The sequence below is a fragment of the Pleurodeles waltl genome, chromosome 8 (genome assembly GCF_031143425.1).
Source record: "Pleurodeles waltl isolate 20211129_DDA chromosome 8, aPleWal1.hap1.20221129, whole genome shotgun sequence".
NCBI classification, from domain to species: domain Eukaryota; kingdom Metazoa; phylum Chordata; class Amphibia; order Caudata; family Salamandridae; genus Pleurodeles; species Pleurodeles waltl.
The window spans coordinates 421,282,286-421,308,410 of NC_090447.1; the positions used below are offsets into that span (position 1 = coordinate 421,282,286).

Below are 26,125 nucleotides of genomic sequence, written 5' to 3' on the forward strand. Positions count from 1 at the left end.
TGCTTTGTTTAGTCCTTTTATTCCCATCAATTATATTAATTTGGGAAAGATTGCAAGGCAGAAAGTGAATAAAAAACACTTTGAAATGTTATGACTTTGTAATCACCCCACTTTTTTCTGCTGTGAATAAAGCAGCCTGTGAAGATGGGCACATGACTTAAAGTTTCTGAAGGTGCAGCTTACCTAAACGAGTTAGGTTGAATGTGGCTGTCATGAAGACTTTAACTAACGTATGTGATTCCCTGCCAGGGATCATAACATTTTAGCCTGTGGTAGCCTTGCCTTTAAAGCATTGAATGCTGTGTGCCTACTTGCCAGGTATGTATTATACTTAGGGCACACTGTCCCTGTTTGCGCCACAACACACTGTTAATGAGACACAAAAGAGACAGTGCATCCTATTACATGTAAAGTCCTGCCCTCTGTGCAGTAGTGAAAGGTGGAGTGGCTGCTTAAAGCAGCTGCTCTTTCACAGCGCAGGCAGCACCCTCCCTGGGGTAGAAATCCCTCCAGGTGGAAAGTGAGTGAGTGCACTGGGGAGGCCCGTCCTTTAGGGCGGAAGGGCCACGCCCCCCCTCCTTTTGCCCCTCATGAAAAGTGTCTGTCAGGCTGAACAAAGGTGGCCTGAAGGACACTTCATTTTCAGCTGACACAGCCAGGAGTGAGACATGCGCGATTTGCGCAGACTTCTGGCTGCCTGAGCTGAACTTTGCTGGGCTGAGGTCACAGCTCCTAAGGGCATGACCTCCTCGGCTCAGCAAAGGTGCCTCGAGGCCCTCCCCTGGGTGACGAGGAAAGAGTCAACCATTGACTTCGACCTGGGCGCTTCAGATTTAGGCCCTAAAGCACCCAGGGTGAGTGTCAATCAGTGACACTTCGTCACAGAGTGGGGTGAGGTCAGCAGTCTCACTGACCCCATCCCACTCTGTGACGAGGCTGGGACTGCTGCCTTCCATCATTGGCTGACCTGGAATCAGCCAATGAGGGAAGGCAGCAGTCCCAACCCTCCTGGGACCTCGAGGCTGTAGGTAAGTGTGTGTGTATGATGTTTTAAAATGAATGGTGTGTGCGTGCATGTTTGAATGTTATGCATGTTGTTAATGGATGTGCGTGCGTGTGTGTGTGTGAAAGAATGAATGAGTGTGTGTGATCTTTTAAAATGAATGTTTGGTGCGTGCATGTTTGAATGTTATGATTGTTAATGGATGTGCGTGCATGTGTGAAAGAATCTGTGTGTGTGATGTTTTAAAATTAATGTTTGGTGCTTGCTTGCTTGCATGTTTGAATGTTATGAGTGTTAATGGATGTGCGTAAGAATCAGTGTGTGTGAACTTTTAAAATGAATGTTTTGTGCGTGCGTTCATGTTTGAATGTTAGGAGTGTTGTTAATAGATGTGCGTGTGTGTGTGTGTGTGTTAAAGAATGAGTGTGTGTGCGCGCTTCCCGCCTTCCCCCCTCCCTCCTAAAGCTGCCGGCTGCCGCTGGAGTGCACCCACCTGCAGGTGGTTGTTGGGAGGGGCGGTCTCTGGGACTCCCTTTGTCTCACTTTAGAGGTCGCCCTCAGGGGACGCACTGACTACCTCTCCTTAAGGCTGCTTTGCCTCAGCACCTGCATCCCTTGGTTAAATTCATGCAGCTGTTTCAAATGCGTATGCATACATTGTGAGCTCACTAATTACATTTGTGTGAGTGCGAAAGATAATTCTTCAGGCTATCAGAAAAATAAGTTTTGCTTTCTGTAGTGAAGACATTGATTATAACATATGCTTATACGTTTGAATAATTGTGTTTGTTGTCCCTGTGTATACTTAAACTAGCCCTTTGAAAGAATCGTGCGTTGCGCGGTTATTTGTGTTACTCCATGAACTACTTTTAGATACAGAAAAATTTATAAAAGGTGGTTAGTTGTAGATTTCATTAGCCCAGGAACAACAAACCTCATGACAATTTGTAAAATGCCTGGTTGTGCATATATATGCAGAGGGCACTTGCTTTTATGAGCAGGGATGAAAAGCAGACATCTAACCATGCACATAGAATGAACCAGAAAATAGCTGGAGGCAGCAATACTGTCTTTGGGTAAAGAGGTAGTCCTGTCAGTACTTAAGCATGAGAGATCAACTGGCTTTTCTGGATATCTCCAGGCCCTCGACATAGCAAACCTCAGTAAGGCCATTAGATAGATCGGAGAGTTTATTGAAAGTTTCAAAGGAAGTAGAGTTCACACTTTCCCCGGGGCTGCCTTTGCCAACCTGATGTTTCCACCAGCAGCAACACAAATGGAGGTGTCAAAGCCTTCACTTTATTTCAATAAATGTTGCCCTCACAAATACATCACCAATATTTTCACCCAGCAAAGTGCATGAAAGCAACTAAAGGCAGTGAGCAAATCAGTACAATGCAGACTGCTCCTGCAGACCTATTAATTGGGGGTGACGAGAACACAATGCTTTTGAAGAGGACAGAGGACCTCTTCAGGGTTCCTGGTGAACTGGAAGCATATCACTATGGATAAGTGAGTCCTGCAAGTTACATGATTGGGTTACTCCTGTCCAGTTCCAATGCTATGTTTTCCAAGATAGGTAATAAGATAAACAACATTTTTGAAATAGCGTAGGTTTTCGGCATAAGAGCAACATACAATCTCTCGATTATTCATTCCACTAAGTTTTTGCGTTGAGTTCTATGTGTATTTACATTTATGGATGGTGGCAATCCCATTCTAACCCCCACATTCTTGTGCTCATGCTGCAGTACAACCATTTATAATATAAGTATATTTTTCTCAAAGCCCATTTTTAAGCAACAGTCTTGAGGGAACCCCATCTAACTCTGTTAAAGGTGATGTCTACATCAACAGTTAGTAATGTCACTGTTTGTTATTGAGTGGCAAATATGATGGCTCCAGTATCCACTTTATTCAGGTCTGATAAATGTATTCCAGGAATACTTCATTCCTGATTTTCATGTATCATTTTTGTTTTTGATCTGTTCTTGTTGATACTATCCTGTTAAATGATTCTGTCCTTTGTTATCATTGATATTGACCTATAATTAAAATCTGGTTTCCGTATTAGTGCAACTATGGCTGTCCCCATCTTCCACTACTACCCCTACCTCATCTGCATCTCTGCCATCCAGCTCTAACCACCCCCCCTATAAGCCTCACCTCAGAAGCATTCCCCCCTGTAATCTCCATCTTTGATGTCTTATTTCTCCTCATTGTTATAAAATCGTCACTGTGTAGAGTGTTATGCTGTTTTGTAACTAGGTGTGCACTCTGAGTCATATATACATTTTTGCCTCACTTGGGGTGTCTGTAATAGGTTGAAATAATGTTGTGATAGGCGAGACTCTAGTTTGTTTGACATTTATTTTATATATTTCGGCTGACCATCTTGATGTTTTGCTTTTGGTTTGTAAGTCATTCTAGTTATTATTCTAGTTGCAGTTATCACAGCTTGCAGATTTAGTAAGTTATTGGCCTTATACAAGGTGGTCATTCATACTCATCGTTATTTGCTCCTTCTTAGGATACTATTGGATTGCCACATTAACCAGCAAATTGAAAGCCCTTCCTTTGTTCAAAGCAGTCTACTGATCTCAAGATAACACTCAATATTAGAGAGAGTCTTTAATTCTACCTAGAACTAGACATAACAAAATATATTAATCACTAAAGGCGGTTCCTCTCCTAGAATTCAAACGTCCATTACTTTGATTGCTTCTTAGGTGACGTCTTGTATCACTGGTACTGCACTGCTTGTTTTAATGAGAGAAAAAGGCTCTGATATACCCAGGAACTCATGGTCCTTTGGGGAATGAGACTCTCTCCTAGTCCAAAGACTCTGTTGCACCCTCAAACTGACCAGTAGTTTATGGGATTAAGGTGTAATCGTGATAATTTGCTGCTCCCAATATTCAGTTGTTCCATTGCATGGTGAGACCACTATTCTCCTTTTAAGAAACAAGGCACACATAGTGTGGACTTCCAATTCCAGCAAAGTTGACAATTCTGCTACAGGGTGTCAGCGGAGATGTTAGCAATGTCACAGTTATTGTGGAATACCGTTAGAGTCTGAGCAGAAAATCAAGCCAGGTTGGTCAGAAATTATTAACTCAAGAGCAGGGAAGCACAGATGTAAAACACCCTACAGTTTGCAAAATGGTGCAGTCCTTTGCTAACGGGACCTGCTCATCTGGGAGAACATATGTTATTGTGAGTAACTTATACTTTATTTTCTCCCCAAACTTGTTACAGGTAGTTTTGTTTTTAAATTTGTTTTTGTTAATTTGAAAAGTTATTGGTGGGATCATCTTGATAGCAACAAAGAATGGCAAATCTGGTGCGCTAGGATGAGACTGTTACCGCCACACGTTGTAATAAAATGTGCAAATTCAATTAATAGATTGCCTTATGTGATTGAATGGCTTTTTTGTTGATTATTTCTGATTTAAATTTAGCAAATAAGTAATAACATTGATTTAAAACATTCAAGAGTAACTATCTAAATGTAAAGATGGTAATGTTTTCTCTTCATTTTTCTTCCTTGTAGTGGAATCACTCGCATTGTCCCTAATGGCTGGCATGGAGCACTGTTAGCAACACTTATATTTGTATTATTTACTGATGGGCATACTATCGGATGTTTACATGACACGCTGTGTGAACGAATAGCGAGTTTTACGTTCTCATACTGTTTTCACTGCAGAAAGGTGTACAATGTTGCAATTCAATTATGATGTGTTTTGTACTATATTTAAAACTACAAGAGATGTTATAAGTATCACTGTAAATAGTGTATTTAAAATAAACTTTTATATTAGTGGCTGGGCCATTTTTCTTTACATAAATCAAGTTATTTACATTATTCACTTTCATGGTATAGGTGTTGTAGATTTGTTTCTATGTTTGAATTATCAGACATAGGTGGTCATTTTGACCCTGGCGGTCCGAGACCGCCAGGGCTAAAATGACAGAAGCACCACCAACAGGCTGGTGGTGCTTCCTGCCCTATTACGACCGCGGCGGAAGCGCCGCGGTCGCACCGCCGGGGCCGGCGGTTTCCCGGCGGTGATAATCCGCCAGGGCAGCGCTGCCCTGGGGATTATGACACCCCTACCGCCAGCCTGTTTCTGGCGGTTTGCACCGCCAGGAAGAGGCTGGCGGTAAGGGGTGTCCTGGGGCCCCTGGGGGGCCCCTGCACTGCCCATGCCAGTGGCATGGGCAGTGCAGGGGCCCCCTAACAGGGCCCCGCCCAGCTTTTCACTGTCTGCATAGCAGACAGTGAAAAGCGCGACGGGTGCAACTACACCCGTCGCACGGCCGCAACACCGCCGGCTCCATTAGTAGCCGGCTCCTATGTTGCGGCCTCATCCCCGCTGGGCCGGCGGGCGCAAACTTGGTGCAAAGCGGGGATGTCGTAATAGGGGCCACGGAAGTGCGGCCGCATGGTGGTTACCGCTACCGCCGACCGCCAAGGTCATAATGACCCCTATAGTATCTTATGACAGATTCTCAGAGGTCCTTTGTGATAGACAACAACTCATAGCTTTCAGCAATGCTCTGTGAGCCTGGTAATGGCTCCCAACCTGGCATCGATACCTGTCTTTTTATAGGTAAAAGCTATTGTACACATTGTATCTTTTTATTAGCAAAAATACGCGTTTGTGGAGCATCCGTGGCAGCATCTCTGGTGCTGCAAAGCACTAATTTGTCTTCACAAAGATAGACCAAGAATCAAGTACAGAATATCCGACTAGGCAGGCTTTCTTCGTGTGAGAAAATTACGATCACACATGACAAACAATGAGGATTGGCGAAGGGGAAGAGCTGTGATACATCTTCAAGAAAAGCATTCACGCATGGGTTCACTAAAGCACACATTTTCAATAGACATAAGTTTGAAAATCTCAGAGTGCATTCTTTCTACTTCGATTTCCTACACAAAATATAGCAATTACCATTTAATTACAGAGCAATGTGGTTATCTTGTTCTCTAATTGCTTTGTGCATCAATCAGAATTCTATCAGTGAAAAAGGAATGGGTTAGAGGAGGCTTATAGGAAGTGTCACATCAGGGAAAACAGTGCATCGACTATTGACCCAGAGTTGTATGGAAACTTCAACTACTTTGTAGAAAAGCCACTATTTTTGGCATGGTTACCCTCACCTTTTTCCTGTTTATCTTTGCGTTTAGACTGTTTTCACAGGGATCCTTCTAACCAGGACCCCAGTGATTGTGCTCTTGCCTCTAAATTTGGTTGCTTTGGTACCTTTTACACCCCACAATTGGAATACTGGTTTAGCCCTGTAAGTTCCTAGTTTATGGTACGTAGGTACCCAGGGCATTGATACACCAGGGGTCCCCCATGGGCTGCACCATGTATTATACCACCCATGGGAGCTCATGCAATCTGTCTCTGCAAGCCTGCCATTGCAGCCTGCAGGCACCCTTTCACTGCTGGTCACTGTAAGTCACCTCTATGGTAGGCCCTCCTAGCCCAGGGGGCAGGTTGCAGATCCCTGTGTGGAAAGGCACCCTTGCATGAGCTGAGGTGCCCCTATGAACTTCAGTTCCAGTGCATTGGACTTCGTAAGTGTGGGGGAGCCATTTTATCCGTGTGCCTGTGGTCCAGCTATATAATGGTAACTACGAACTGAGGCATGTTTGGTGTCAAATATGTCAGAATAATACCCCAATACTAATGCCAGTATTGGTGGCATGATTCCGTGCACTCTGGGGGCTCCTTAGAGGACCCTCTAATATTGCTCCTACCAGTCTTCAGGGTTTGTGGGCAGCCCCTCAGACAGGTTTCTGCCCTCCTGCTGCTTGACCAGCTCATGGAGGGGAAGTGAGAACAAAGGACTAAGTGTGGTAGTGGGAGGCAACACCCTCTCCCTTGGAAATAGGTGTTACACGGCTGGATGTGCCACCGGCTTGCTTTGAAGGGCACATTTGGTGCCCTCCTTGCATAATCAGGTGTGCACCAGTCCAGGGACCCCGGGTCCCTGCTCTGGTGGGAAAGCACACAAAAGAGAGGGAAGTGACCACTCCCCTGTCAATCACCACCCCAGGGGTGGTGCCCAGAGCTCCTTTAGGTGGCCATTCGATTCTGCCATCTTGAAAACAAGATGTGCAGAGGCCCCTGAGAGCATCTGGTTGGTCAGGATAGGTGACTGACATCAGTGACCACCTCTGATAGGTGATCACCCTGCTGAGTGACCAAGCTCCCCTGTTAGTCTGCAAGACTCCTCTGCAATGACCTCCTCTGCTCCTAGACACAGGAACCGCTGCTGGACTTCACAGGAACCAAACAAGCCTCAACTCCAGAGACGACCTCGCCTTGCAACATTGTTTTACTGGCTCCTTCCAGCATTTGCAACATTTCTACGGCTGTCCATCCTCTTGCATCAGCAAGATTTCAGCTGCACCAAAGAAGCAAGAAGGAATCTCAATTGGAGTGATGTAGTCACTCCCTTGCAACTGCAGTCTTCTATGACGACGAGCAGCTGCTGGGATCTTCTGCCATCCGGCTCCAGGAAGAATCTCCAACACAGGTGGTGGGTCTGAGTTGTCCCCTTGGTCCTCTCTACCTTCTGTCCAACTTGGGAGACTGTGAGCCCTTGCCTCTCCTTGCAGGACAGTACCCCTGTGCACTGCGACTCTTGCAACAACCAAGGCTTGTTGACTCTTTCTTCAAGGGATCTTCAGGCTCCAAGTAGACCTGGCCTCTAGCACTTGATCTTTACAATGACAGTCTGTCCTCTGCTGCTTGGTTTGGCCCTCCCCTAGGGTCCTAGCTATTTTTCACTAATTTTTACTAATGCTTGTTGTTTCTTATGCTAATTCCTAACTATTAGTGTGTGTGTGTGTGTGTGTGTGTGTGTGTGTGTGTGTGTGTGTGTGTGTGTGTGTGTGTGTGTGTATATATATATATATACACACACACACACACACACATATATAGTGTGTGTACTTACCTACAGCTGTGGGACTACCTATAAGTAATATAGTTCAGTGCTACAGTAATAAAGTACCTTTATTTTTGTAACACTGTGTGGTTTCTTTTTCCTTCAGGTTTAAGTTGTTGTGTGATTGCTGTGGTATTGCAAGTGCTTTACACTCCTCCTAGATATGTTTTGGCTGCTCACCACAGCTACCACTAGAGAGCCCTGGCTTCCTAGACAGTCTTCATTCACTAATACGGGTTGCCTGGACCTGGTAAAAGCTGCAAACATCATATGTGTCCACCACATACCAGGCCAACTTCCTACATACTGTATTTCTTATAGCGCGATCTTCTCACATATTCCTCAACTTTCAGCAGGTATTAAAATGTATCCAACATTTTTCCCACAGGCACTATGTAGTTTTGGTTTCGTCCCAGAACTGGATATGTTACAGCCCTCAACACCAGGAAGCTATGCCAGAGGTCATTTTAGGTGTCCCATATGCCAACTATACTTATTATTATGTACATGACACATACTAAGATTCTGAGCTTTTTGTGTTTTAACAGTAGTGTCACCTATTTCTTGTACACCTGTGACTTTGAGCTTCAAACTTTGGCCAAAGTGCAAGTGGCACATTTCCGTCCGACCCTGTGTGAGGATTGGACTCAACTGTGCCTCTTTAGTGCTCACCTGATGCTTCCTTAGCCGTTAGGGAGCGGTGCAACATCTGCTGGAGATGGAGTCAAAGGTGCACTCCCGTTGGAGGGGTTGGTTGGCTTCATCTAAGAAGTGCTCATCTGAGACTACGCTCCTGGCCTTTCTTTAAAAAAAGAGCTTGAAAAGTACAAGCAAGGTAAGTCTTCTTACTGTCCCACAAGAAAAAAAGCTTAGATATAGGGCAGCAACAACACTCACGAACTCCTGTGGCTTGAAACCTTCTTCCAAACCAGTTCCTGTTTTTGTGGAAAAACTCAGTTAGTGTCCTGTCAGCCTCAGGAGATCCAGGTCAAGTAGAAACTTTTTAGAAGAGTGTTTTTTTTATTTTTTTTTATTTAAGATATGGGTTAAGAAAATAGACCTCGCCAACCCCAGAGCTCTACCAGTTTTCACTAGTTTATAGCGCCATCAGTATTAAAAAATGAAAGAGAATCACACCAATGTCAACTGCCCAAAACCAGACTTTTATACTATACTGGCTACGATTGCCAGTAACACTTTGTCATCCTACAGCGCATTGACTTTTTAAAGCATCCAGCTAAATCATTCCTAAGTGCCACTAGTCTCTGGTTTGATGCTGAAGTTGTTGGATTCTGATCTTCATTGTCTTAATCTGGGCATTCATTACCAATTTCTGATCAAGATGTAAACCTAGGTTTATGGCTTTAGCGCTCAGACCAGTCAGCTGACCCACAGCATCTGTTCGAAAACTGGAGTCGAGCTGGCTGGAGTTCCACCGATAGCCAAAACCTCTGTCTTCAGTTTAAATAAAAATGAAAAAAAGACCCTTCCATCTTTGGAGATGTGTGAGAATGAATTGAATAAATACTCAGAATCTGCTATTCAGTTTAGTTTCCTCAGCATATGAGAGTGATTTAAAGGGGTAGTGGCCAAGATGGCGGCTACGACGAATGCCTGAAATGTAGGCCCCGTCTCGGGCCCACCAACAAATCCTGTTTGGCACTCCCGGAGACATCCTAATTACAGACGCAGACCAGCAGACCCCAAACACCCCCACCCCCGGAACCAATAGAGGGGAGATGTGCCACTGGGAGGCCATGAGTGCGTCGCTGTAGGACTGCGGGCTGGGAGAGGCCTTACCGAACGCTGGAACCGGGACCCCTCTTAGACAGAGAATGCCGAGAAGAGGAACTCTGCGTCTGGCGGCGATTGTCAGGCCCAGCACCCACGGACTCTGTCGGAGCGCGGTGAGTGAGGCGGAGAGGCCCCTGGCGGAGTGGGCCGGTACAGGTCGGGTGGCCCTTCCAATACAACGAAGGCCCAGGAGAGTCCTACACCCTCAACAACACCAGGCGAACAGCAAACAATACCAAGCTTACAATCCCTGGAAAACACGCTACAAGCCCACTCAACACAATTTGAGAAAATCCTACAGGCGATTATAGAACCAAATCCTCTTTAGAGAATAGAATCGATACAGTATCCCAAGACCTCAATCTACTGAGGGTGGACCACCGCAATTTGGCAGAGAGAGTGAGAATAACAGAGGACACGCTGAACTAACTGAAAACACTGGCCGCGGAAAATCAGAAACAAATCCAACGCTTGGATGCTGAGGTGAAGGTACTATGGCGATGCGCTGAAGAAGCAGAAGGCAGATCCTGGCGTAATAATGTCCGCTTCTTGGGGTTTCCTGAAAAATCGGAAGGACAAAACACTGACATATTCTTGGAGCATTGGCTGATCAAATAAGTACTAAACGGTGCCCTATCAAAGTTCTTCTCAGTGGAAAGAGCACACAGGGTCCTGGGGAGACCACCAGCTCCAGGGCTACCACCTAGACCACTGATTGCAAGATTTTTGAACTATAAAGACCGGGATGCAATACTGCAACAGTTTCACAGCAAGGGCCCATTCCAATACGAGGACTCCTCTATTACTGCCTACCTGGACTTCACGCAGGACGTGCAGAGACAGCGCAACTCCTGTGTGAAAATCAAACAACGCCTTTGTGAGCATGATATCAAATATGCCTTGATGTTCCCTGCTAAATTGAGAGTAATCACAGATGATCAAACCCACGTTTTCACCTCACCTGAAGACGCTTGGACGTGGATGCAGGCTAAAGGGCTGGCACAGCCCCAGGAAGGAATGGGAGATGTCGAAGAAGGGCTCACCTCACCGGCACGGAGGAGGCCAGGGAAACCCTCAAAAAGCCAACCCACTGTAAAACAAGCAGCAGCCGAAAGAGCAAAGGTGCTGAAGGAAACAACTCTACATACGCAGAACTCCTTTGATGTGCTATGGTCTAATCTCAATGACAATACAGACTGACTCAGTCAGCTTCGACTCTTCGATTCTAGAGGTGCTAAGGGGCCCAAAGCTAACACCCAGATCTGCGGATGCACTGTGACTGTTAGGGGAGAGAAAGATGAGACAATCTTATTACTCAACGTGCTTTGTGGTGGTGTGATAACCGTATGCCAAGCAGAACAAGAAGGATATGGCCGTTACACATAAGTACCAGTTGGACAGCTATCTCTTTCTATATATTAGTAACTAATAATATTGAGCTCATAGTGATAGAGAGGCCAGCACTCCGGGAGCACCTACATGTATGATTACTTTTTGTTATAAGGGCCACATCCAAATGTCAATATGACTCCCCAGAAGGTATCCACATGGATACAGTTTTTCATTAGTAGAAGTGTGTTGAGTAGTTTGCTATCACAGATAGCGGTTAAAATATTGCAAGTTCAGCATAGTTTAGGGGGACTAGCTGGGGTGGGTAGCGGGGGGGAAGGTATTTACCTGTGTTCACTAGGTCACTTTAAAATGCAAAGTATTGTGTTACAGCTGCTAGTTTATATCATATATCAAAAAGGGGTCGGACTAGTCCGAGAGGGAATTATACTTCGGTGTGTGATACATGTAAGTTTACCTCACAATGGCATATGGCTCAGACTACAAATTACACTACACATGACTACAACATAATCACGGGAATGGGTGCGCCAAGCAAAAGACATCGAATTTATGCCTGCCTCAAGCATCAGGGGATACATATTGCCATCCTACAAGAGACACATCTACTGGAGGTTGATTTACGTGAACTAAGGGTGCGATGGGGAGGACAGATTACAGGCACAACATACTCAGTTTATGCTGAGGGCACACACACAGGATAGATCAAGGGGGCAGATATGTGGTAATAGAGGGGCAACTAGATGGCAGACAACTCACGATAGTAGGGATTAACGCCCCTAACAGCGCGTTAACTGAGTTTCTGGGCACATTGACACCAGCATTACTAGTAAATCCTGAAGCACCGGCCATATGGGGAGGACACTTCAATAGTACACCAGATGTGTCACTAGATAGGTCAACTACACCCCCAAGAGGGCTAACAAATAGAAATGCCATTGGTCCACTGCTGACATGGGCGGGAGACATGGGACTATACGATATCTGGCATATAAGACACCCAATGCAAAGGGAATACTCATTCTACTCCGCACCTCACAGAGTACACACCAGGGCAGATATTTTTTTGGGGGACCCCTGACATATGCTCCCTGATTAAGGACATTGGATACCTGGCCAAAACGCTATCGGATCATTCTCCGCTAATGCTATCAGTGCGGTGGGGCAGAAGACGCTCTGCGATTCCCACCTGGCACTTACAAGTGGAGGCTCTCCAAGACCAGGCTTTTAGAGAAGAACTGAACATAACAGTAAGACAGTATTGGGAAATAAATAGGGATTCTACAGACACAAGAGCGGTGGAGTGGGATGCGCATAAGGTTATTGTTCGGGAGTATTGTCTCTCAGCCACTTGGGAGTGCGGCGCACCCTCCATGCGGGGGTCACGAAACTGGAGAAAGAGATGAGGGTTCTAGAGGTTGCAGTAGCACAAAATGAGGCACCATACTCGGCACTAAGAGACGGACGCATGAAAGATGATGAGGCAGACTCACGACTCTGCCGGCATGATTACAATTATCACTTGATGCACTTACAATCAGAAGGAGAAAGGTCGGGGAGACTGCTGGCGTGGCTCCTTCGCGAGGACCGCCAGCAGGCCCCCATAGGGACCATACGGCTGACTGATGGTAATATGGTCACCAGTCAGGAAGAGATTAATAAAGCGTTCAAGGACTACTATACAGACTTATATAATGGACAGACAGTATGTACTGCCCAACAATTGGGGTCGTTCTATGAAGGAGCACCTCTGACACAGTTATCACAATCGGATAAAGAGATACTGGAAGCTCCTATAAAAATGGAAGAGCTGGAGTTGGCCATAACACAGATGTCCAAGAACAAGGCACCAGGAATAGATGGCCTGCCAATAGAGTATTACACCACTTACTCGAAACACTTGAAACCTCACTTGCTGGCAGTATTTGAGGAGGTATGGTCCTGCAGGCTACTCCCGCCCACACAGAGGGAGGCACTGATAGTGGTTCTCCCTAAACAAGGCCATGACCCCACAGACATTAGGTCATATAGACCACTCTCGCTCCTAAACCTAGATTGCAAAATTCTGGGTAAAATCTTGGCTAACAGGATGGCTCTTATAATACATACCTTAATACATGAAGACCAGAATGGATTTATCCCAAAACGCAATACATTTTTAAACATCCGCAGGTTGCTGAGTGTTATGGGAGATACTCCATCGGATGCATATGATAATGTGGCAATGTCATTAGACATCGAGAAGGCATTCGACAAATTAGGATGGGACTTCCTGTTTGTCACAATGCAGGAAATGGGGTTTGGCCCCAATTACATACGCTGGGTACAGACATTATATGCTGAACCCAGGGCGAAAACGGGGAGCACTGTATCCGACAGTTTCCCGATTAGCAGAGGCACCAGACAGGGATGCCCCTTATCTCCCTTATTATTCGCCATTGTGATGGAGCCATTGGCTACTCGACTGCGGGCGATGGGATAACGATGGGGAGTACTTAGGAATGGGATTCGCCACATTGTCTCGTTATAAGCAGACGATGCTTTGATATACGTGAGGAAGGGATGCGAAATGATGCCCTCGGTGATCTCCCTGCTGAATGAATATGGGAAAATATTGTGACTGGTGGTAAACTGGGATAAATCCTGTGTGTTCCCACTGGCTGATTGGCCTATGGAGAAGAGAGAAATTGCTCCAACGGGACGCCTGAAGTGGTGTTTTGATACATATAAATATTTAGGGATACACATGTACCACAAGCCTGGGGACTTAAGGGATGGCAACCTGGGGTGCGCACTAAACTCCATGAAGGGGTCTATGCGTTTCTGGTGTCACTACCACTATCGCCGCTGGAAAGAGTGGCGGTGGCAAACGTTACTACTCCCCCACCTCTATTATTTTGCGGCATTGCTGGTCAAGGTGCCTAAAAGCTTTTTCCGTGAATTAAACACAGTTCTGCTGAAGCTTATATGGGGAGGGGGCAGGACCCGAGTGGCACTCACCACCCTACAGCGCCCAATAAGTGAAGGTGGACTGGGTTCCCCCAACTTTGAACTTTATTTTGCTGCTGCACAACTATAGTGGATACTAAATTGGATACATAGACCCGAATCGGCAGAGTCTGCATGGATAATAGCGCAGCTGCGTGGTGTTCCGCTGGTTATATGGCTATCGAATAATCTAGCGAAAGGGACCTTTGACAATCCATTAATGATAGCTGCACACGAGTGTTGGAAGCGATACATACAAAAAAGCTGCAGGGGCTTCCCCTACTCTCCCCTTATCCCTCTAGGACAGATCTCTTGGCGGGGCACCATGGCCGGAGCATACTCGACTGCTGTTTGGACAGAGGCGGGAATACTGACGGTAGGAGACTGCTTTGAAGAAGGCGTATTAATGTCATTCGAGTCCATAAAGGACCTTACATCAGTGGGGCCAGGACAATTTATAGCATATTATTCTATATGCCATTTAATTAAAAAGGCATGGATGGCGGGTGACCGGGAACCAGACATTTCCCCAACACTACATCATATGTTGCTATATGAAAATCAAACTATAGTTGTAACGAATTTATATAAAATTTTAAACAGACTCCCCAAAGCTAGATTGGAAAGTGTAAGAGACAGATGGAACGCAGTTCTGCCGAACCTGCTATCTTCGGGGGGACTGGTCACAAGCCCTATGCCATACTCGAAGGGTATCGAGAAACCCTAGATTCCGGTACACTCAATTCAATTACGCGCACCAGATGTACCTCTCACCTGCTAGGCTCAAGCGCATGTTTCCTGGATCTGACCCTGTCTGCCCTCGATGCGGTGCCCCATCAGCTAATTTCTACCACATGGTTTGGGAGTGTGGTCCTCTGGAGGTGGAGTGGAGGGGGTGGTGGCAGAAATCTCAGAGGTAGCGGGACATTTATTTTTATCAAATCCCAAATCCTGCCTGCTGGGTGTTAGGACAAAGGAAAAAAAAAAGCACAGATATATCAATAAATTTGCAGACTTAGCATTCATAATGTACAAAAGATTGATTGCTATGAATTCGAAAGCCCCTAAGGCACCAGATTTGAAAACAGGGCGGGCCCTGACGCTGCGCTGGACACGTACAGAGCATCAAGTACTACGTAGGCTATTAGACAAGGGCCACTTACACACAGGATGCGAAGCCTGGGAAACATTTGTAACCAAACTGGAGGTCGAAAATGATGAGCGCCCGCCATGAACTTGAGGATATCACAAGACCGGGGAAGAGGGTTGTTCTGGACACTACTTAACACACATGGGGAAACAATAACACAGAATACACCCAGTATGTAAACATAAGCAGACTAATGTTGACCCTACACCCAGTAAGAGAGAAATAGGACAGTCCTAGTGGGGAAGTCAGTGACTCAGAGACATGCTACGGGATAACGCACCCAAACCCACAGACCACCGGACATTACAGGAAACAGAATAAGTTGCATGAGCACTACAAGGCATCAACAAACACACAGCCGAAGCGTATACTACAGTAGGTAACACTATGCGATACCCCACCACCACTCACCTATTGGGAAGAATGGGAAGAGAACGATGTCAAATTGTTATACATTACACCAATCATAACTTGTGACTCAGCTGTGTACTAAAGAAGATATATCCTGAGAGATGTAATCAGACCTAAGTTGTTGTTAAATGTACTATGTTATTACGGATCAACTAAATCCTGTTAGAATCGGAAGAATTTCCGGTTTAAGATCTGTGCAGAAAATTTATAAAAATGAGTGATTTAAAGCTGTAACACCTAGAAAACTCACACATAGCTTTCAGATAGATAAAGATTGAAAAGAATGGAGGAGAGGAGTGCAAGGGGACACTACAAGAAGTCAAAATTACTGGTAAATGGAAATGGGGGTGAATTTCCATCTGAGTATGCTGAACCATAAACAACGAGAACCATCCCAGAGCTGCTAGAAAGGCTACTTGAATAATATTCTTAATATGAATTCTTCGATGATGCAGTTTTGGAGTTGGTCCCATATAACTGGTTGAAGCTCACCTGGCGCCAGTCCAGTAAACTTTGTTTTTATAAATAACTGGATAGTCAACTTGCAAGATATTTCACTGTACATGTGGCTCTTTTGGATAACACTTGCTGGCTGTGTGATATGTGACTAAAGTAAATACTGGGGGGGTGGAGGGGTTACCCGTTTTTTCAGTCAAGATGGCAACGAACCAGAAACAACAAACTGATGGGGTTTGTAAATGCCAGCATTGTGACTGATGCCAGAACCTGTTATTAGTCCGTTCAGTGCACAGGTTTACACAACTTAGCTTTCATGCTGTTTCACTGCTCACATAGGGGTTAAGGGCCATATGTACGAAAGCTTTTTCCCATAGACACAGAATGGGTAAAATCCTTGGGTACATCTGTCCCTAAGACACTTGAATTGATTTACTCTCGGATATGTTTCTGGACAGCGGCTTCGACAGATGAGGGCTTCGATATGACTTAGGAATTCACATTGTCACAATTGTTTACGTGATGGTCATGAAATTACACCAATAATTAAATACGGCACGTTGATTAGTGGGGACTATAGAGATTACCCATTGAGTGGACTCCGACCCTATTGGTTACTTGTGTTTATTTGTATCGGGGGTACATATCCCCTGAAGAAGTGCTGGGGCCCGAAATGCATGGAGAGTATGAAATATGTTTTAGTGAATAGGATTTACAATTCTGTAATTCAATTTACAGGGAACATTCATCTGAGCAGAAACGTGTTTTTTGGAGTAAAGCATAACATACTTTGTAAAATGGAGTGATGAATCTGTGTATAAAAGATATTAAAAAAAGAGGGATAGCCCTTTAAACCTCAGCGGGGGCAGTCGAGAGGGCACAGGAGGCACGCTGCACCGGTTCAGGGGTTCGCGCAGTTGTGGAAAGTACTTATTTACTCCCCAGGACAGAGGGTGAGACCTTCCTGCACCCAGAAGCGTTTCAGAAAATTAAGAAAAACGGAGTGTGCTGCCCACACGTTGTTAATGTTAACTACATGACGGACCTGCAGAGCAACAAAAATTAACCAAATTAAAAGCCAGGTGCGAACGAATGCTGCAAGCTCTTTGCTGGCTCGGCCTAAATAGCCCCGGAACTTCCTGTGCTACTTTTTCCATGACCCGTGTCCCCCCAAACCCCACACCACACCTCTGCCTCAGTCTTTTCAGGCCCGATGTCCAGTTTATTTCTGCATTCTAAATCTACACTTCGCATACCTTGTTGGTGATATTCCGAATCTGTGAGTAGCTGTAAATTTCAGATGCGAACTAGACTCAAACTGAATCCTTACACAAACATTGAAATCTGCATTTCAGTACTTAAGAGGTGTGATCCTTGACAGACAATGTTAGTCTGTGCCGACTTGTTATAGTTCCTTTCACTTGAGGTAGGAGGACTGATGTAGGGCAGGAAGTGTCAGAACCCCTTTTCGAGGGCATACAGGGGTTACTGGGTCAAGCTGTGGTGGTTGAGGCCTTTAACTGCTGATGTCGTGGAGCCCCACCTACTATGGATCTTGATCAACTGGGCCAAGTATCCCTTCTGCATTTGATTCTCAGTGGTAGCTGTGGTCAAGCAGTTCAAGCTCCCTTGAGGGTAAATGTGAATTCAGGTTAGTGAACACAACTCAAAAAGCACACATTAAAGACAATAAATCAATGTCCAGTCAAATACTTATGTTAATATTAAAAAGTATTTTATTTCTAACTCTACTATTTCAAAGTAGTTATATGACATTCATAAGCGAAAACACAATCCCTTTGAGGCGGGGCTCTTGTGTTTCCTCCGACATGTCCCTGTCCCACCCGCTTTTCATAACTTGTTTGAGTTTATCCCCCATCCACTGGTGGCTGCATCCAAGAATGCTTACTAGTAGGCCTTACTCAAGAGTCCACTCCAACTCTTGGGAAGTAGTCAAAAATTGAGTTGCAGCCGCACCTATAGCAGGGAGTCTCCTAGGGTCCTGAGGGCCCATATTGTCTTACCCACTCCAGAAGCAAGGAATCGTTCAGCGTTTCAGCAGGTGCCCCTACAGGAGGCACTCTCATTGCTTCAGTTTTGCTTGATCGAGTCAGGTTAGGAGGTGTTGCAGCACCCAGCAGGGGCAGTCTGTACAAGAGCTGTCTCGGCTGGTTCCAGCAGTGATTGGAGGTGTTCAGGTGCTCTCTCCTCCAAGGCATGTCCAACACTCCTTACTGGGGAGGAGGGGTTGATACTGGCACTCCCAATGTGATCCCAGTGAGGTTGGTGAACTCACGGCGGCGTCCCCTATCCATGGGGCAGTTCCCTCAATGCTTTTGATCAATTCACGGGTCACACTTCAGTTCACGGGTGACTGCCCTAACTCCACCAACAGCCCCACCTCGCATGTGGGGTTGCCACAGTACCCCACACAAGGCATCAGCCCTTCCAGCATGCCAGTCCACACCATGGTAGCCCCTCCTGGCAAACAGGATCGTGGCTAGTCCCGCAATGGTCTTGGCACTTGTTGGCAGTGTTTACTTTCATTGCAGTCCCTCTTGGCATACAGGGTCGCTGGAATGGTGCAGTACAGACGTCTCAATCCCTGCACTGCGCCTCACTCCCAGCTATCTTCATGGCAGCCCTTTCCTGACATTTAGGAGTCACTTAACTGTTTCTAAATATGGTCAACGACCTGTTAAGTGCAGCAGCCATCTCCTCCCACCGGGAGTCCTCTCGATTGGGGCTCCCCACTGGACCTCACTCCCTCACAGTGTCTTTGCAAGCAGGCAGATGGTGGTGTTCTAGGCTGCATAAAAGGTGGTCTTGGTTTCCCTGGGTGATATCCACTCTCTGAGTAAGGCGACTATCAAGCTTTAGTCTGCTGTCGTGATCACAGGCAGAAGTCTTGCAAAGCTTTCCCTCCTCACACCGCCTGACTGGCTACTTGGCAGATGACAAATATTTGGGTCCCAACCTCCCCTTCTTATATTCCATTTCAAGAATGCCAAATGTGATTTAGGGTCTGGGTCTTTGAAGTTTAATTTTGGGGTTCTGCTTCTTTTGAAGTGTACACTTTTCCCCTCTCCCTCTTAAAAGGCTGTCTGTTACAGCAGGAGAGATTCCAAAGCTGATAGTCCCACAACACAAGCCGTGGGAGTGACTAAAATTCACACCTGGATTTCAGCCACAGTGATATGTGCATCAAAAGGTTAATCCCAAGCCTCCAGCCCTACTCTTTATGATTCCCTTATCAGACCCATTTCTTTCCTGAGATGTCAGCCCCCTTCCTTGTGATCTGTCACTGAACCAAACAGCACCTTTTGAAAAGTACAGGAGGATATTATCTCATTCTCTCTCTCTCTCTCTTTTCTTTTTTTTCTTCAGGCACACTTGCACTCAGTGTATGGACACTACAGACATACTTAATCAGTACTGTTAACTCTGCATTGTGTCCTTACAGACACACATACATTCAGCACACTCATTCACTCAGCGCATTGTTCATTACTGTTGCATTTTTGTATTGAGCCATGGTGTCCTACTTACACATACACTGCAGCACATACATTCACCATGTGTGTGCTGCACAGCTTTTCACCCTTCATGTATTGTACCTTTTGCAAGCACAAAAAGACCTAGCACATGCTTCCACTGCCCATGCGCTGCACAGCAGTACATCTCATGTCTTGTATCCCTTACAGTTTTACATACCCAGTACATGCACTGAGCATGCATGTACTGCACAGCACTGCTGTATCCCTGTATTGTATCCTTCGCAGGCACACATACATCCAGTGCAGTCGCCACTGATGCTCTGTACAGCACTTTACATGTAACTTATTTAGACCAAGAGTGAGCTAAGCACACAGCAGTGGAACTTTTTAAAAGGTGATTGAGCCGGTAGGGCTCAATCCAGTTACACATGTTAAAAAGCATTGCCAAAGCCGATCGGTCTTGCCTATGCAATCGTGTTTTAGCCATGTTGTACACCAGTGTTGCAGCTGTTCAGCATGGCTAAAAGTTAGTGACGTGGGATGGAGTGGGGTGAAGTGGAATAGGGTAGATTGGGTGTAGAGTGGAGTGTGGTAGAATTGCATGGAGTGGGTGTATTGGGGTAGATTAGAGTGGGGGAGTTTGATCGATTAGCATGGTAGATTGGAGTGGGGTAGATTGAATTGGGGCAGACTGAGGTGGAGTGGGGTAGATTAGAGTGGAGTAGATCAAAGTGGGGCAGATTGGGGCGGGGTAGATTGGAATACATTTTATTGGGGTAGGTTGGAGTGGGATAGATTGTGTAAGAGTGAAGCGCAGTAGCGTGTGGTAGATTGGAGTGGAGTAGGGTAGTTTAGGGTGGAGTGGGGAAGATTGGAGTGAGATAGGAGTGGGGTCGATTATGGAAGACTGGAGTGGAGTAAGTTTGTGTGGAGCTGGATAGAGTGATGTGGAGTAGATTGGAATGGGGTGGGGTAGATTGGAGTGGGGTACATTGGGTTAGGGTGGGGTAGATGAGAGTGAAGATAGATTGGAGTAGGCTGGATTGGATGGGGTAGATTGGAGTAGGTTAATTTGGGGTGGAGTTGGGTAAGGTGGGGTGGATTTGTGTGAAGTCAGTTAGATTAGACTGGAGTGGGGTAATTTTGAGTGGTACTTGGTAGTATGGAGTGAAGTGGAGTGGGGTAGAATTGGTTGAGTAGAATGTAGTGAGTTAGAGTGGAGTAGAGTGAGTAGACTGGAGTGGGCTAGTTTGGGGTTGAGTGGAGTTGGATAGATTGGAGTGGAGTTGATATTGGAGTGAAATAGACTGGGAAGAGTGGAGTGCAATGAGGTTGATTAGGGTGGAGTGGGGTTAGATTGGGTGGATTAGAGTTGGGTAGATTGGAATGGAGTGAGGTGGATTGGAGTGCGGTATGTTGGGGTGGAGTGTGATAGATTGGGTAACAGCAGAGCACAGTGGAGTAGGGTAATTAGGAGTGGGTTAGACTAGAATTAAGTGGGTAGAATGGAGTAGATTGCGGTGGGGTGACATGGGGTAAAATGAAGTGGAGTAGATTGTGGTGGGGTAGATTGGAGTGGGTGGAATGAATAGATTTGAGTGGTGTCTAGTAGACTGGAGTGAAGTGGGGTAGATTTGGGTAGAGTGGGGTAAATTGGAGTTGTGTTGGGTAGATTTGGATGGGGTAGATTGGAATGGGTTGGAGTGGGGTACGTTGGGATGGAGTAGATGGGTATAGTGGAGTGGGGTACATTGGACTGGGCGTGTGAGTAGATTGAACTGGAGTAGATTAGGGTGGGGTAGATTGGAGGGGGTAGATCAGGGTAGAGTGCAGTGAGATATATTGAGGTATATTGGATTGGAGTGGGGTAGATTGGTAAACAGGCGAGTACGGAAGATTGGAGTGGGGTACGCTAGTTTGGAGTAGAGAGGAGCAGACTGGAGTGGGGTATTTTAGAAGGGAGAGGAGACTGCAGGGGAGTCGGGTATATTAGAATGGAGAGGAGGAGACTGGAATGGAGTGGGGTATATTGGAATGGAGAGGAGGAAGTCTGAGTGAAGTGGGATATATTGGAATGAAGAGGAGTAGATTGGAGGGAAGTGGGGTAGATTGGAGTGGGGTAGATTAGAGTAGGCTAGTCAAAATTCAACAAAACAAGGTCACAATAAACTCAGTCAGTAGGCATAGTCCATTACAAAAGATCTGAGGTCAAAGAATAAGAACAAAATCTCAAGTTGGAGGATACAACTACAACAAAGGAATTCATAGATGGCCACTAACTCCTCACTTCCAAGTTCCCGCACTGGTAGTGCATCTCCTCTACAGTTTTAGAATGTGAAGCATGTTTTCCCCCATATTCAGCACACTTCACTGAGAAGGTTTCCTAGTGCTCTCTGTTTTACAGAAGCTCAGTTGTTTAGTTAGTGTTAGGGTAGTGATGTCGAAAATGGAAACATTACATTTTCATTTATTTTGACGCGTTTTTCATGTACCTGCAAGAGAAGTTCAGGTGAGAGATATTTCCAGAGTGAAAAAGGGAAGTGTCTCAACTTCAAGTCAGCCCAAAATAGAAGAGTAGTGTCTCCCCTAAGGGTGTGAGGAGTATATACTGAAGAATGAGCCTCCTCTTTTGAATGAGAGACTTAGGGGGCCTGTCAGCGTTACCGAGAATTAAGTTTAATATGAGGGATTAGTGTCTCAAAAAGGCAATTCAGCCATCAATCATTTCTACAGCAGTACTTATTTTAGAAGTTGACATCATGACAGCTTTTCAGTTTTTGAAACACGCAAGAAAAAAGTACAGTTTACCTGATTAAAGGATCCCTGGAAGTGCGTTTCAGCTTGTCTGCCTGGAGCCTTCCATTTGAGTAACACATAAGATCTTAAAAGAAAAGCAAGAAATCTATAATTATTACTAAAACTCTTTAATGTGTTAAATAATAGTCAAAATGCAGCCAAATCAACATTGAAAGAATGTTTTAAAAACTAGAAAATCACTATCTATAATTGACTATTAAAAAAGCTCAAGAGAGAAATACACAGATATGAGAGAAGCAAAAGCCTAGGTTAAACAGGGTATGTGATGTTAGTATTACAAATAGCCAAAATATATTATGAAATGTTATAATTAGACTAGAGACTGTTATGTGGTTTTGCAGTTTCTCAAGACTCCCAGCAATTGTATACTATAATATATGCTGAAAGACTAAGAAGGGAGAATTAACCAGAACCGAGAGAGAGAGAATACGAAGACAGACCAGGCAGTCTCTTCTTATCCCTATCCCCTTCCTCCCTTTGGAACACTCCTGACTTCCAATATCCTTGGAAAACAGAAGGTTTCTAAGAGAGGCATTGGGAACAAGCTCCATTCTCCTCTTGTGCCAGTTATAGGTAAGAGCCCTGACAGAGTGAAATGACCACATAGAAATCTTGGACCAGAGCACAATGGCTGAAGGATTTGATTTGAAGGAGTTGGGCGGAATTTTAGGAGTTATTCAAAAGAAGCTAGTGACAGTGATGGAGGGAAATAAAAATCTAAGACTGGAATTAGTCACTTCAAAAAGACAGAAACCACAGATAGCATCAAAGATAAATGGAATAATGACAGGAACTAGTTTTAGACTTCCGGCATCAGAATCAGAAGCCTTTAGTTCAACATCAAACCCAGACTTTAGAACTACCTCCCAAGTCATTCACTCATTCGCCGCAGAAATGCCCCAACCCCTCCGAGCACTTTTTCAGAGATAATCCGAAGGCTCAAATGTTCTTGACACAATGTTTCCTTCATTTCATGTGCCGTCCTTTGATTTTCCCAGATCTACAGTCACAAGTGTCCTTTATATTATCAAACCTCATCAGAGATGCAGCATCTTGGTCAATACCGTTAGTTTCAAGAGATGACCCAATGAGCTGCTGGAGTTGACAGATTGAATAGCTTATTTAGCACGGTTTAATAAGTTAGTGGTGGAGAGCGATCGGCCGTAAAACAAAGAGGGCAGTGGTTTTCTATCTAGGCTTAAGAGATGAATTGAAGGATGTTCTAGCTCAGATTCCTCATCAACCAACAGAGTTTTCAGCACTAGATGATCTAGTCTTGGAAATAGGCTTTCATCAACATGAAAGAATAGGAGAAAGAAAAATAGATTTGTTTCAGTGTGCCAAGGTTTGACAGAGTCAAAACAGAGAATTCATAAGTCACTGATTATCAAGCTGGAGTAAAACCTATGTAACTTGGCAACATAAGGGGTCCTTTTATTAAAGAAGAGAAGGAAAAGAGACAACAAAACAATTTATATCTGTACTGGGAAGCCAGTGGACAATACTTAAAAATGTGCCTGAAAAATCCCCAATTTGGTGCAGAAGGCGAACTTGCAGCACCATCAGTAGGAGTAGTTGGGCTGATGAGTGTGGGGAAAAACACAACTCCAAAGAGCCACCAATTAGCTAACTCCTTGTAATCCTTTTTTCCTCATCTTTTTTCCTCATCTTGTGCAGTCAATGACCCATCTTTCCGCCTGGAATTTTAGTAATGATTGACTCTCGAGCTACAGGGAATTTTTGTGATTTAAAGTTTACAGAGTAAATTGGTTTGAGAACAATATGAAAACAAAAAAGTGAACCAGTCCGAACAGTAGACGGAACAAATTTATCTTCAGGACCATTTGTGAGTCACAGTAAACAGGTGGAATTAATTTCCCATGAAGGTTACCAAGAAATTATTCAATTCAACTTAATTGATGCACCCCAGTTTCAAATTATATTGGGGTTGACATGACTGACTGAACTCAACCGAACTATAGATTGGAGAGCCAGATCAATAGCCATGAATTCCAACTTCTATAATGAAAACTGTTTCGGAAAACGAGAATCCTGTCAAGAACAAAGTTTTGCAGCCTTGCTGTGTGATGGAGGGACTTCTGTGTGCCTAATACACACAAATTAAATTCCCCCGGAGTATGAAGACTTTGTGGATGTCTTTAACGCAGTGGAAGCTGAAAAACGTCTGCCACATTGGGCATATGACCTCAAGATCGAACTAGAACCAGGGGCAAACTTACCTTGTAGGAGAATACTATGAAATAACAGAGACGGAAAACCAGCACTTGAAAGATTATATCCAGAAGTATCTCGCCAATGGATTCCTCAGGCCCTCTTAGTCTCTTCGCCTCTTTTCTTTGTCCCACAGAAGCAAGGAGAGTTGAGAATATGCATTGACTATCAAGCCATCAATTGAATTATAGTAAAGAATTGGGTACCTCTTACCTCTCATCTCAATACTATTGGGCCAAGCGACGAGAGCACAAATTTACACAAAACTAGATCAGAGGGGGGTGTATCATCTAATAAGGTTAAGGGAAGGAGGCAAATGGAAAACGGCCTTCAGAGCCAAATATGGTCTTTTTCAAATATCAAGTCTTGCTCTATGGGCTTTGCAATGCTACTGCTGATTTGCAGCATTTTATTAACGATGTGCTGAGTGAATTTATCAACAAGTGTGCCATAGTCTATTTGGGTGACATTTTGATCTATTCCACCACAGAGGAAGAGCATTGAGAACAAGTAAGTGGAGTGCTCCAGAACCTTTCAGAAAACAGCTTGTATATACAATTAGAAAAATGCACTTTCAATGTCAAGACTGTGTAATTCTTGGGATTTGTGCTTTCCCCAGCTGGAGTTATAATGGATGAACAGAATATAAGAGCAGTCACAGAATGGAAGTCTCCAACCTGAGTGGAACAGGTTCAAAGCATTATAGGTTTTGCAAATTTCTATAGAATATTTACTCTGGAGTTTTCCCAGAAACTAATTCCACTCACGCGCTTACTGAAAAAGGGTGTACCCTTTAAGTGGTCAGAAGATGCTGAGGAAGCCATTGAATCTCTAAAGCAAGATTTCACTTCTGCAGCTGTTTTGCTACATGCTGATCTTTCAGAACCATTCTATGTCGAACCAGATGCTTCAGACTTGGCAATTAGAGGGGTATTGTCCCGGAGGCATAAGACAGGGCAGTTACATCCAGTAGCTTACCGAGCACAAAAATGGACTCCAGCAGAAGTAAATTATACTATCATAGAAAAAGAATTACTTGCAATAAAGGATGCAGTCAGGTAATGGAGAAACTACTTCGTGGGAGCCAGACACACGTTCACAGTGTCCACTAACCATCAGAATTTGAAATGATTAAAGTCAGCAAGAACTTTTAACTCCAAGACAACTTCATTGGTCCTTGTATTTTGCAGGCTACGATTTTGTCATTACTTACTGACCAGGAAACAAGACTGGGAAGACAGATGCCTTATCATGCATAGATACTAAAAAAACTCAATCAAGGTTCAGAAGATAATCCCAGAACAAAAAAATAGAAGCCACTCAAACTGGAACATTTGAAGAAAATAAGCAGGTCGATGATCTAGAAGAGGTCAAAAGGTGGATGGATCAAGGCCCAAAAAGAGAAATTCATAATCAGTTATCATATCAAGATGGAGCTCTACATCTTCCCACTCA

The 26,125-nt window shown here is 44.7% G+C and overlaps 1 protein-coding gene across 1 annotated transcript in view; it reads left to right on the top strand.

Annotated features, from left to right (window-relative positions):
* TUBGCP5 (tubulin gamma complex component 5) overlaps positions 1–4,829 on the top strand; it is a 326,919-nt gene extending 322,090 nt beyond the window's left edge. The window contains exon 23 of the mRNA XM_069204290.1: positions 4,557–4,829. Within this exon, the coding sequence (XP_069060391.1) occupies positions 4,557–4,603 (47 nt within the window). The 3' untranslated portion in view covers positions 4,604–4,829. The remainder of the gene's footprint in view (positions 1–4,556) is intronic.
* Positions 4,830–26,125: the final 21,296 nt, after the last annotated feature.